Source organism: Lepisosteus platostomus, chromosome 12 (genome assembly GCF_059453375.1).
Source record: "Lepisosteus platostomus isolate fLepPlt1 chromosome 12, fLepPlt1.hap1, whole genome shotgun sequence".
Classification (NCBI taxonomy): Eukaryota; Metazoa; Chordata; class Actinopteri; order Semionotiformes; family Lepisosteidae; genus Lepisosteus; species Lepisosteus platostomus.
This window is the reverse complement of record NC_142622.1, coordinates 29,990,053-30,003,500: the sequence shown is the minus strand read 5'-3', so window position 1 is coordinate 30,003,500 and position 13,448 is coordinate 29,990,053. Positions and strand designations below refer to the sequence as shown.

The 13,448-nt window shown below is 37.4% G+C and overlaps 1 protein-coding gene across 2 annotated transcripts in view; it reads right to left on the bottom strand.

Annotated features, from left to right (window-relative positions):
• ankrd28b (ankyrin repeat domain 28b) overlaps positions 1-9,477 on the bottom strand; it is a 68,383-nt gene extending 58,906 nt beyond the window's left edge. Inside the window, exon 1 of one of the 2 annotated variants that reach the window (XM_088601582.1) lies at positions 9,078-9,477. In XM_088601582.1, the coding sequence (XP_088457708.1) occupies positions 9,078-9,104 (27 nt within the window). In that variant the 5' untranslated portion in view covers positions 9,105-9,477. The remainder of the gene's footprint in view (positions 1-9,077) is intronic. The other variant, XM_088601581.1, reaches the window with a different exon arrangement.
• Positions 9,478-13,448: the final 3,971 nt, after the last annotated feature.

Genomic DNA, 13,448 nt, shown 5'->3' with positions numbered 1-13,448 from the left:
CTTTGTTCAAGTTTTAAAACTACAGTAGTAAAAAACGAGTCTTAAGAAAAAACAGGACATTGGATTGCTGGTTGTCTTATGTTAAAGAGCAACAATGACAACAGAATATGCTACTGAAAATTAGTTCCCATCCCCCAGCAGAACTGTCTATTTTACATAAACGCAGCGGGGTGTAACATCTAGCCTAGCCTTTGTGAGAAGTACGGAGCTGTGTTACATAAATAGGCTGCAATGGAATATACCGTAGTAGGTAAAAGTTAATTCCACGCTGAAAAGAAAAGACTCAATGTGTCTCCTCTATAAATCTTCAGCTTACAGGCCGTCCAAGGTAAATTATTATTAATATCTTCCATATCACATTAAAATTGGAACATTTTTTACAAGTGCAAATCCACCTATCTAGTTTCTAACCGCTTTATCCAGGACAGGTAACAGTTTCACCAAAACTATCTGGAAACATTTTTTATGATTTTTCAGAATGCTTCGACTGATGCTTAAAGATGTTACATTATGCGTACTGTGGTAAAAGAGCTATTGAGCACAGAACATCTTTCCGCCTGTGAAAAGATTTGCATATGTAGTTTATTCTTATCTGTGTGAAAACAGGAAATACAGAGGGAGTTTCAGAAATTAAAGGTCTTGAACACTGTCTCAAAAATAGATGTTTAATAAACTGAAGTCTGTGAAAACAGTGACGAATCACCCTGAAAATACAATTTTAAAATGCAAGAAGTTATTATTTATAATAATAATAACAATAATAAATTATTTATTAATAACTAATTAATGATAATAATCATTATTATTATTATTATTATTATTTACTAGTTATTAATAAATCACTTAACTTTGAACATGTTGTGATATTTAGAAATACCAAAAAATTCAATATAGTGTCCATATTCACTATTTTAGTTTTTCAAAGAAATATTTTTTTGTTAAAGGAAAACTCATGCCAGGATCTGGGTTCGAACCCCCGATCTCCCGCATGTAAGTCACACGCCAAAGCCATTACACCAACGCGCCACTTGACTATTTAAGCTATAGCTGAAAAGGGCAGGCAAAATGTGAACTGAGTGAATGAGTCAAATTAATGTAGATGTTTACAAAAAAGTGGACTACGGTAGTACTTTGAGTTATATGAAAATGAATAAATCCTTAAATATAATTAATTTCTTTATATGCGATTCCATATTATATTCTCTATTAATCAAATTCTAAAAATAATTCTTTTTTTTACCATGATAACTAGCACAAGTATTCATAGAAAAGGTTAAAACATTATATCTGTTTATAAAGTATATAAACTTAATACAGTCAGAAGGAGAAAGTAAAAATCTTTCCAAAATAACCATAGTAAGTAACCAAATGAAAGACTTTGATGCTTAAAATGTTTATGAAGAAAGTGGAATACTGTTGTGTATTTTTTATTTAAACTACCACTACAAAATTTCCATTTAGCTGTAAAATTCCGTATAAATATCCAATATTAAGCAGATTTAAACATGCACAGTAAAGAGATTAAATGAAGCAATCGTTTCACTAACGACCAATGCACCACGAGCGCCGCCTGTCGGTCATTTTTGCCAGCCAATCACATACTGTGGTATTCCACACTGTTCTGCAGATGATTTAGTGTAGTAAGGGGTTTTACAAACTACATTTATATGAAAGGTCTTGCTCAATAGCACAATATTACTGCAAAATCCAGAATTTGAGCATGCAACCTTCAGTTACCAGTTTCCAGGTCCAGACCACTAACCACTACTGCACACTGTTGCCTGCAAAATGTGGAATTGCTGACCTGTACAGGAGTCTAACCCACGACTTTACATTGTCAGGACTATGTTCTAACCAACTGAGGTAACCAGATGTATTGATAAGCATGCCGAGACTTGGGCCCGACAACAATGAAGGAAATACAGAGCTGGAAACCTTGAACACTGAAGTCATACTGAACTTGACCTTACAAACTAGTCAACCTTATAGGAATTGCAAGGACTCTTAAGTATGGTGAATTAAATCCATGCAATCGTGTCCTTTTTTGGCCTTTAGATTTTGAATTGCTACACTAGTTGAGTATTTTGTTTAGTGCCACTGATAGAAGAAGCTTTGATCTATCCATTTTGAGTCTGTGAAATTGTTATGTTTGTAGCTGCTTTCTTCAGGACACTTTGCTTTTGTAAGCACGCTACTTAAACATAATAAGAACCAAAACATAAAATACTTTATTGAGTCCAAAGGTCCAAAAACCAGATACCTGCAAGTCAGACTTGATAAATGCAAAGTAGCACAGTCACAGTTGGAAATTTTAAATTATTTTAGAGCTTATTTAAATTTGTATGTTTGTGAAAATTAAGTAAACTTTATGTGAACTGGAAAATAGGTTTTTAAATTACTCAAAGAAATGCTTGAAGTCTTTAATTTAAATCTGAATGACCCCAGTGTCTGCTGATGTTTTACATAAATGGATTTCTAATTGCTTAATTCAAGACTTAATTGAACAAAATCTGATTCTTACCTTACCTTCGTTTTTCTTTCCTGACGTTAAAGGATGCAGTTGTTAAATAAAACGTGGAGCTCAATTAGGTTACACAATTAACAGCTCAACTGTAACAAAAACAGCAGACACTGAAGTCATGAGGACTCCAGTGGGAAGACCTGATTTATAAAGAAATAGCAGCAGTTGTCAAACTTGTAGTTTTGTGAGCATGAGTGTTAACAGAACCTAATAAGTAATGCGGTAATAAATTACACTTGGTAAAATAGATATACAGTAGGGTCTCAAGATCTGTGAATTTGGTCTGGGTGACAGGGTCAAGACCTGGAAGGAAGAAAAACAGAGCAGGATGAAATGGAGCTGAAGGTTGGTAAGTGCAACTTTCACATTTCAAAAAAGCACTGGGGCTCAGGTTCATTTCCAAACCTGAAGTGCCATCTGTGTTGAATATGTATGTTCTTCCCATCTACGCGTAGGTATCCTCCCACAGCCCAAAGACATACTGGTAAGTTAATTGACTGCTGAGAGAATTGGCCCTGGTGTGAGTGTGTGCCCTGTGATGGACTGGTGTCCCATCCAGAGTGCATCCTGCCACTGGTTGTTGTGATAGACTGGCTCCCATGCGACCCTGAATGGCATTAAGCAGTAAGAAAAGGGATGGAGGTCTCTCAGTTGTGTGTCGCTAGCATGGGGACTGAGAGGCTTGAAATTACTTCACAAGTTCACCGATAGGTATATTGCTCTTTTTAATACAGTGCTAATCAGCAAGGCAGAAAGTGAAAGTACAAGCAATCCACTGTATGCTGAGGAGGGTTTAATGTTTCATGTACTTTCATGTACTAAAAGTTTGTGATGTTTAAGTTGATCTGTGTTATTTTAATTAACTTGCATTACTACTTTTATTACCACATAATGGGGGTTACTTATGTTGACTTTTTTTTAACCTTATAGTACACACTATATACTGCAGTACACCATGCAACAGCATTTGGAAATTGGCAAATTGTTCTCTGCACCAAACCTTTGTAAATGTCAAGACCATACTGTATTCTAAACAACAGAACAAAAAACCAAGCCAATATACACGCCACATACTGTATGTGGAGACAATGTGGAGTTTAATCACATATAATTGACAAAGCAAGGAAAGTTTTATTTTTTTTCTATTTTTCCCTTATTAAGACCAGATCAGATTTATAAACATACCAAATAAGAGATACATTGATGACTGCATTGATGCTACCGCAAGTTCTAATGACCAACTAGACCATTTCTTGCATCACTTCACCAACTTTCACCATTCCTTAAGTTTACATTTAACATATCTTCCACCACTCATCTGTTTCTGGACATAAACCTCTCCATTAACCATTCACGACTCTAAACTTCTATTACAAACCCAATGACTCACACCGCTGTCTTCCATACAGCTCCTTCCACCCCACACATACTAAAACCTCTCTCCCTTTTTAACAGTCCCTCAAACTCTGATGACTATGCAGTGACAACATGAACTTCCATAAAGAAGCCCTCAAAATGCACTCTTTTTTCATTGATAGAGAATACCCAACATGTTATAGACAGGGCACTCACCCAATCAAAAAATAGCCATCAGAACATCAACTCTTACAAAACCCTTCCACTGGAACCCCATTTCCTGACTACCCCATCACCTCATATCACCGACCACTTAATCTGCTCAACCTTCTTGTTCACAGCTTCCTTAACAGCCCAAAGGAACCATCCACAACACCAGGCACTTTCCCCGTCAACAGAATCTGCATCACCTACAATATGTAGATAAAACACAGTACACATTCAAGGCTCCTCTGGACAATTCAGTATAGTCCAGAAGAAATAAATGTATTTCCAGAAACCTCATTTACTACATCTCATGCATAAAATAACAAGCCATTCACATTGGTGAGACAAGAAGAAGACTGGCAGACTGTATCAGGAAACATTGTCAGAGTTGTAAGGAACAAAGATCTCTCCAAACCGATTCCTAATTCAACATTTCACATTAGTTAAACATTTCACCTCTGTGACAATCTTTCAGATCTCTCCATCAGTGCCCTCACACAAGGTTTTCAGAACTCCTATTACAGAAAGACACTCAAACCAAAATTATCCTAAAACTTGGATATCACTTTTCCCCTTTTCTCAACAACAGACTCATCTGCTTCTAAATCCTCTCTATTCATTTGCAGATTTTGGCTATCCACACCTTTCCTCTTGTTCTCTCTGAGTTTGGGTATCCATTCACACCTGGTTTAGGCCCATTTCCCCAGTTTCCCACCACCTCTTAGGTACTATTTGTTTTCCTATGCCTTACTTATTTGCTATTTTTCCTCCAACTCACACACCTGAAGAAGTCTCAATTGCCGAAACATTGTGTTTATTTTCTTTACCATTCAGCATGGAATTAACCTTTACCTGTTCCTTTGCAGACTACGCATGCTGATGTAACTCCCTACAGATCATCTTCAGATAATTACTGTACAAAATTATACACCAAACTGCCATTTTAAGGGTCTCTATTCGGCACCCTCTATTCGCACCTGCGGGTACGCCGCACAATTTTAGTTATTCCCGCAAATCCAGCATTTAAAATGCAGGAATTTCCCCACACGCATTTATTGGCAAGCTACCCCCCCCAAGCAGAATTAGCCTAAATCAATCCACATGTATTCTCTATCAGATTGAGTTTTCCCAGCCTGTTGCACAGCGTTACTGCATGATTCGGTGACGTTATACTATTTGAGTGGTTGCGTTGCAAATCTCGCATTCGTTATAGGCGGACGAATACGAATAGAAAACAGGTTGATTTTAATTCGGAATCGGTTATCATTAGTTCAACACAAAAGCTTCAAAATCTAGTTAGTTAATGGAGCATTCACTGTAAAAGTCCATCTACTTCAGCAATAGGCGAGTTCTTAAGAAAAATATCCCTGAACCTGAAAAATGCAATGACGGTAATGAAGAAATTGACAAAAGAAAAGGAATTGACAATTTTCAATTATCAGATGAAACAAAAAATCCATACTTAAATTAACTGAGCTATTTAAAGCCAAAAACAGAAAGTGATTAAACTTGATTCTTACTTATGCTGTTTGGAATAATTGGTTCTTCAACGCTGCACGTTTCACACAGCACAGCAACATCCTATGTGAAATAACTTTCTTGCTACCAAGTCTTTTTCCAAGTGTCTTCTAATATATCCCTGTTGACCTCAATGAGCCAAGTATTCTTCTTTACCAGGTTAGGAAAAAAAATGCCCAAACAAGGGTAGTTATTAGGAAGCCTTATGTCTGCAGTCCTTATACTTCACGTTTAATGACGTAGTATCTCAAAAGGTTTTATCAATGCCATGTCAATGGTATTAGCACCAAGAATTACTGTGATCAAGGTGCCTCCATAATACAATTCTATGTATAATAGTGGTCCAATCCTTTGTAACATACCCTCACAATGAACTACAGCATTCACAGGCCTGAAGACATATCTGAAGTACTGCAATAATTACAAAATGCAAAAGTTTACATAAAGAACACCACAGGTTTACTACCTATTGTATGTAACCAGAAATTAAGATTTCAAAGCAGGTGTTCTGGGACAGATGTCTGCCATTTTAAAAAATAATTAGTCTTGACTGGACTTATTAACATCAGTTTTTCAGAGTATTTAAAACAGCGTTTGTGTGATTGTTTCCATAGTCTTTCAATTCAAATTTTATTAGATCTGACTGCTAATTAAATCTAAAGATATTAACACTGTGGGCCCTATTTAGCAAAGTTTGCATAGCCCCAATATAACTGCAAACCACTTTGGCAGACGATAACCACACAGTTAGCATTAGCGCTGGGCTAGGGCCAACCTCTGGGATAGAGTTCAATCAATCAATCAATTTTATTCTTATACAGCACTTTTCAAACCAGAACATTCTCAAGGAACTTAACATAAATTAGACATAAAAGTGCAGCAAACAAAAAAATACAATGAAAGCATATGAATGTGAAATTAAAGAAACAGGTTATTAGTACACTTTAAAGTAAGATTTAAAAATGTCAACAGAGGCTGCATTTTTAATATGGTGTTGAAGAGTATTCCAAAGACAGGAGACTACTGCTTAAAAAGCTCGGTCCCACAATGTACAATGTGAAGTCCTTAAAACCAGTGGACATGTGGAAATAGCAACTCTTGAAGGTACACAGGAGATTGCCCATGCAACCTGTTAGGTCAATAACAGAATCATAAAGTCTGTCCTATAAGAGAGTAGTAGCAATGCAAGTCTTTCAGCACAAAATAATGTTCAGATTCAGCAAACCATAACCAGGTGAGAGAATTTGCTTTTAAATTGATGTGAAAACCAGGTGTAAACTATGTGAAATTACAAGGCCAACTATAAATATACCTGAAATTACCAGAAAGAGCAGAAGAAAGAAAAGACAGTGAGAAAAACAGACAGATGGAGGAAATAATTTTCAGATTAAATGTCAAACTCAGCTAATGATTACTTGATCCTTGATCTACCTAGTGAAGTAATTTCTGGTTTGTCAGCCACATGGGTGTTGCACATCTGTTCTGGATTTAAATGGGTCCCCTCATATATGTAAAGAGCCCTGAAATCATTTGGATTGAAAAGCTGTATTCAAGTAAATTATTCCCCATTTTGAAATTCTGTCAGCATCACTGACTTACAGGTGCTGTGAAAGGGAAGGTCAAACCTCTCAGTTCGTTTTGATTTGTAGTGTTTGGGGGGTCTCTATGGATTTTAGCAGTAAAAGTATTTTAACATATTTGTGTTACAGAGGACTTTTTTATATTATATATAATATATTTATACCAAGCGTGTTCTTATTAAAAATGTCAAATTTCCTCAAAAAGAAAACTGTAAATTTGTGTAAAATGGGGTTATGAAAAGAAATAAATGGTTAGTTTGCTTTATTATCAGTTTTACTTACTGATCCATTAAGAAAGTCATATTAGGCCTTTCTATTAATAATTTTAATGATGTCTGTTACTTCAAAATACACTGTTTCAAAGATAACTACACAAACCTCTTATTTAGGAGGCAACTGTTCCTCAAAAGTAAAACTTTAACATCAAATCAAATGGAAGGTTCAGAGAAACAAATCTAGCTACAGAAATACTAGTACGGTACTGTTCGCTTTTGTAATGAATCGTTTCCGCAAAGCATATGGATTCTAATAGTGGAAAAGGACAATTAAATGTAGTTGCAGTAAACGTCTTTGGCTAATTATGATGCAGTACATATAGCACTGGTCTAAATCATAACCCTTTCTGCTGCTCCACATGCGTGCAGTAACTACGTTTTGAACACTGTCCAATCCCTGGAACAATGGCTCTGGATTAGCCGTACACAGAACACGATATCCTGCAGTTCTGCCTTTAACCAGCCTACGGGTCTCGTCTGTTCAAAAGCTTTCTTTTGTTGTCCATCGTCAAGTTCTCTATGATGCCAACTGCTAATCAGTAACACGCACAGTTAGTGCACTTATGAGTCCTTTTCTTGTTTTGTTTTTTTGCGTCATTTAAGAAATGGCACTCAAAAACTCATAAGGAGCACTTTACAGGAACCGTAAAAACGCTGACATAGGTCGTCTGAACCACGGAATTGTGTCATGAAAGACTTCAGATCTGTTGAACAACAAATGTGGGTTACTGCTTGCACAGGTGTATTTAGAAACAAAAGCAACCCATTATTTGTTCTTGCTTTGTCAAAACCGACGCTCGAATTCCAGCACAACCGCTCACTGACGTCTCAACAGAATCTCATGCCAACCACGTTGACAAAGAAAAAAGCACATAACCTTATACTTCATGACAGTTCGCCATGAAGAACACCAGGGGCTTTAGCAAAAATCCTAGAAATAAGTGAAGACGTCAAAGCCGTGAACTTGTTATATTAATTTTATGTTTTTCCTTGTGAAGAACTACATGGACAGAAGTGGAACTCTGCAAGTGCTGGTATCGAACCTCATTTCCCAGCCTATAAAGCGCACATTAAATGCTAAAAACTTTAGAATCCATAATGTTCTAGAAACAACCGCCATGTGAAAGAACAGGCAAACCTTTTTTCCTTCGCAGTGGATATTATTATTAACCGAAAACAGTTGTTCAATCGCCGTTATCTGACGCTTATTCCCATCTATCAGCTGCGTCCACAGTTTGATCAGATTAATCAAAATGTGTTTAATGTGACTAAACAAGAACACCGTGTCCACTTTCTAACGCAAAAACTCTCGAACACGGATCGGTCGTTTTGCATCATTCAGTGTTTTCCCTTCATATCTGGGCGCGGGGTGGCCAATACTAGATGACAACACGCAGCGCACAAGGCCCAAGAGGAGCACCAGCCTCTCAAACTCTCCATCTCACTTCATGGTGACTATAAATAAATAAAACAGGTGATCGAGTGCGCATCGAGTTTAAAAATAACGATGATCACTTGCAACAGGGATATCCTTACGACTTCGTCATCGAGCTCCCTGTTGTACCCCAGTCTCACTGAAGTCTAAACACAAAAGAGAAAGAATAACAGTGTAACACATACCTGGTCCCGGATTTTAAGAACCACCATGTTTCAAGAGCAGTGCCCCCTTTCATACAGGGATAATTCCTCGTTTACAGGTACGTTTCGGGACCCCAGACTCCCGCGGGTTAATTTTTCCTCCCTTTCTTAGTTCGGCTTGCGTTCGGCCTGGGTTTCCGCTTTCCTTCCTGAAATAGACAAACACAGGAGGCACAAACTCCACAACATTACCGCCACCTTCACCCAGTAATTACAAGGAGGCCGGTTGGACAAAAAAGGGGGATGGCGAAAAAGTAAGGGAAACTGCGGTTGGCTGAAGGCCGCTGATAGACATCAGGAAGGGAGAGTGAAACACCGCTGAAAGGCACAGTAACTGTAGCTAAAGCCAGGAGAATTAGGGGAGCGGTGAGGGGAAAGGAAGTAGCTTTCGAGTTTATGAGCTATCTCTTTACTCCCAGGACACACGAGTGAAATTAAGCGGGGCAGTGACTGTACTATTTGGCTGATGGTTGTCTAAATTTAGGACTCCATTTTGTAAACCTACTGTACAAAAGTTTATTTTGGGGCTGAAAATAAGTGATTTCAAATAGCTTTATATCACATATATATTCTCTAAAATCAACCAATGCCTCTAACTAGGTAATGATATAGAAAGAGTGATAAATCTGCCAAACTAATTACAAATGTAGGTGAATATTATAATAATATAATTATGAAATTCCATCCGTGACCATACTGCCACTATTAACAGGCCAATTTTGTAAAAGGAATAAATACTGGGATGCATGGTCACGCAAAAAAAAAAAATATTATCGGATTCGATAGCATTGTTGTTTTTTTAATGCCTCTCATTCTTTGTGTACTTGTCTGGGTGCTGAGCTAGAGGGCAAGTGAAAGAAAAACAAAGTAAATTAACTTTAATTACTGTAAACGTTTTGTATTGAAAATATTCAAATAAACTTTAATATCATGTAATTATTTGACAAATAAGTGCACTTAAAATTCATTTAGGAAAAAAGCCTTGAACAGTTTGTGTTAAAATGTATTATTAACCTAAATTCTTCGGAATTCTTTGGTTAAATAGCTAACATTGCTGATGGGAAGAAAGAATTCTTTGAGTCCTTTGGACACACAATCATTTGCTTGTTCTCACGTATTTCTGAGATTAGAGTGAGATGTTATGTGTACAGCACTGAAAATAAGTCTGAAATACGAGTTGACCAGAGTAAAACTATGTTCCTGCTTTCATATTGTAACGCATACGGCCGACATTGCAGGTTGTTCGAGCCGGTTTACAGGTGCGGTGACGTCACCGCCCTTCCCTATGAATAGCCGGGACCTTAGCCACTGGGCTGAGGGGATTTTTCCCTTTAGCTCAACTGGCTGGGTCCCTGTTGAGTGACGCCGGAGGCCCGGGTTCGAGTCCCCAGCAGTGGGGGACCGACCTGAGGCGGCAGTGGCAAGGGGCATACCTACGTGAACCTGAGAGCACTACATTGGTTTTAGAAGCGGGATGGGATAGCCCTTCGCCAAGGACGGCGAATTAAGCTGGGGAGAGTGTAACACATACGGCTGACATTTAAGGTTGTGCAAGCCGGCTTACCAGCGCGGTGACTTCACCGCCCTTCCCTGTGAATAGCGGGGACCTCAGCTGCTGGGCTGAGGGGAGATTTCACTTTAGCTCTACTGGCTGGGTCCCTGTTGAGTGACGCCAGAGGCCTGGGTTCAAGTCCCCAGTGGGGGGCTGACCTGAGGCGGCAGCGGCGAGGGCGCATACCCACGTGAACCCGAGTGCACTACAATATCAACAGAGTACATAAGAAACAACTGAAGTTTCAAAGATTCCTCAGACAGCTCAAAAGGATTCCTCAGATGAAATGCTGATTTGCTTGTTTCAGTGAAGAGATTAAAAAACTTATTTTGAAGAAGTTTAGGACACAGTTTGTGGTCATTTTTAATGATAGGTTCCTTTTGAGAATTCAAATGCCTACAATTACATTTCAGAAAAGTGTGATTGTTACAAGTGCAAATGACAAATATGACATTTTTTACATTTAAATTAGCAATTTACAGTGTTTGGTCATCTCCTTTGGAGGCATAGTGCAAGAATCAATTGGTATGAATTTATTCATGAACTTTACTACGAGTCACGTCTGTGTTACTTAAAGTACACGTTATGTTTCCATTATTAATTTTGTGAAATATATTAGAAAATGCAAAAAACAAATTACTCAATCATCAGACAAAGGGTTGAAAGTAACTGATGTCCATTCATCTTGCACCACAAGTGCACTTGCCTCTGATAAATTGTAATAAGGTCTGCAAAAGATAAAAGAGTTCTCAGCTCATATGTGCATATTTGATCACCAGTATCAAAAGAGGATAAAGAATAGCATAATATGAATAGATAAATGCATTAAATCCAGGCTGAAACAGTCAATAAGGGAGTATCCAAATGTGGTTTTCACCACTTAGGGATAGAAATGGTATCTTCTGAATATTGCAACACAAGTCCATATGAAATTCTATTATAATTGGTTTATCACAGCAGCACTTCCTTAAAACAATGTCATCGTTGGCCACTGTCCTGAGGAGAAAATTTCACTAGCATTTATCAACAGGGAGGAAAAATAATCATTGTCAGGTTTGTTCTGCAGGTTTGGGGGAAGATTTCTTTGTGGAAGAAGGTGAGTTTCAGCTCATCTGCTTGTCTTTTCTTATACTGTCAATTTGTGGTGGGGCCAAAATTCTAGCCTTATTTTCTGCTCAGATTATTCCTCCCATGTCTGAGTGCGCACCAGTCTAGTCTAATCTTTTCCCCATTTATTCACATAGAAGCATCATTTATGAATTGGTACAGTTTCAATTGTTCTTCTTAGCATGTGCATACATGCATAATTAGGCTTTACTTTATAGACATGCACTAGATGTGTCATATCAGTATGATATGACATATAATGTGATCTGACTTTTTTCAGCACTACATCAATTATTGACCGATATTAATAATTTGATCACGTGGACAAATGAAAATCAGCTCTGCCACAGGTTCATCCTGGCTGACTGAATTCAGAATCAAGGTGTGTGCTTCTGTATTACACTTAATAAAAAGCAGTTTTCCGTATTTAACAATTATCCCTGGTGGATATCACCGCAGCCCAAAATCTGTCCTGGAAGCACTGGGCGCAAGATTGGCCTACACTCTGAACAGGATGCCATTTCATCACCAGGCAAATACACACATGCACAACTACAGGGACAATGTACAGAGACCAATCAAACAATTCACAAATTAACAAACTATCCAATTAACCAATCAACGTAACCAGCACATCTTTGGAAGGTGGGGAAGTGCCCCATTCCTGAATAAAACCCAGGATCCAAGAGATGTGAGGCAGCGGCGATAACCACCATGCTACTGTATCACCACAGATGATAGTTTAATAACTGAAGTTTATTCTGTATTTATCATGGTATAAGTAAGGTACAAGCCAATATACAATATTTTGATTTAAGATATATATGTAGTTGCAACAGAAGAAACTTCTGGTGTTTCATTCTAGAAGATGTTCAGGACATTTTTGGATACTCTATCCTGCCAGATTAAAATTGGCATTCTTAGAGTTTGTAAATCTAGCTGCAATATGACACCAGCCAAAAAGCAGAGCAGATACAAGTATTATACATCTGTCTCTCATTTCTTGGTCTTGTACATCTTTCATGATTTAAAGAAGAATGGCAATCAGAAATATGTTTCATACAACAGTCTCAGAAGTATTGTTTAACTTTCATATCAGTTAATTTTCTTATTTGGAAAAAGATAAATTTCTATGTTCTCAATAATGCTCACAGTTTTTTTTTAAGTTTACAGTGCTCTGAATATGCATCAACATTAATCTTACATCAGTTTTGCAGTTACATCCCTGTCTTTAAGCAAATCCATCTTCTGTGTCCATCATTAGACGTGATATCATTAGTCATGATAATTTGTCAGTGATATTTGGACATCTTAGATTAATGTGGTCTCTTTATGGTTGTAAGACAGTAGTAAAAATACCACAAATGACATTCTCTCATTTGTATTTGAACAATTTTAACCTTCAACAGAAGATTTTGACATTTTGAAGTTGCAGATTTCACATGATAAAATAATGTGCTTACCAGTATGCTGTTGTATTACAGAAACATTCTAACTTTAATATATAGTTATTCTTTCTCTTAAATATATGGCTAATATTTTCATTAAGTAAATATTTTTATTTTAATTTCAGTTGTGTGGCACAGTGCTAACATTGCTGCCTTGCAGCACTGTGGCCCTGGGTTCCAATCCAGACCTGTCTGCATGGAGATTGTATGAACATCTTCCCATATTTGTGTGGGTTTCCTTTCTGT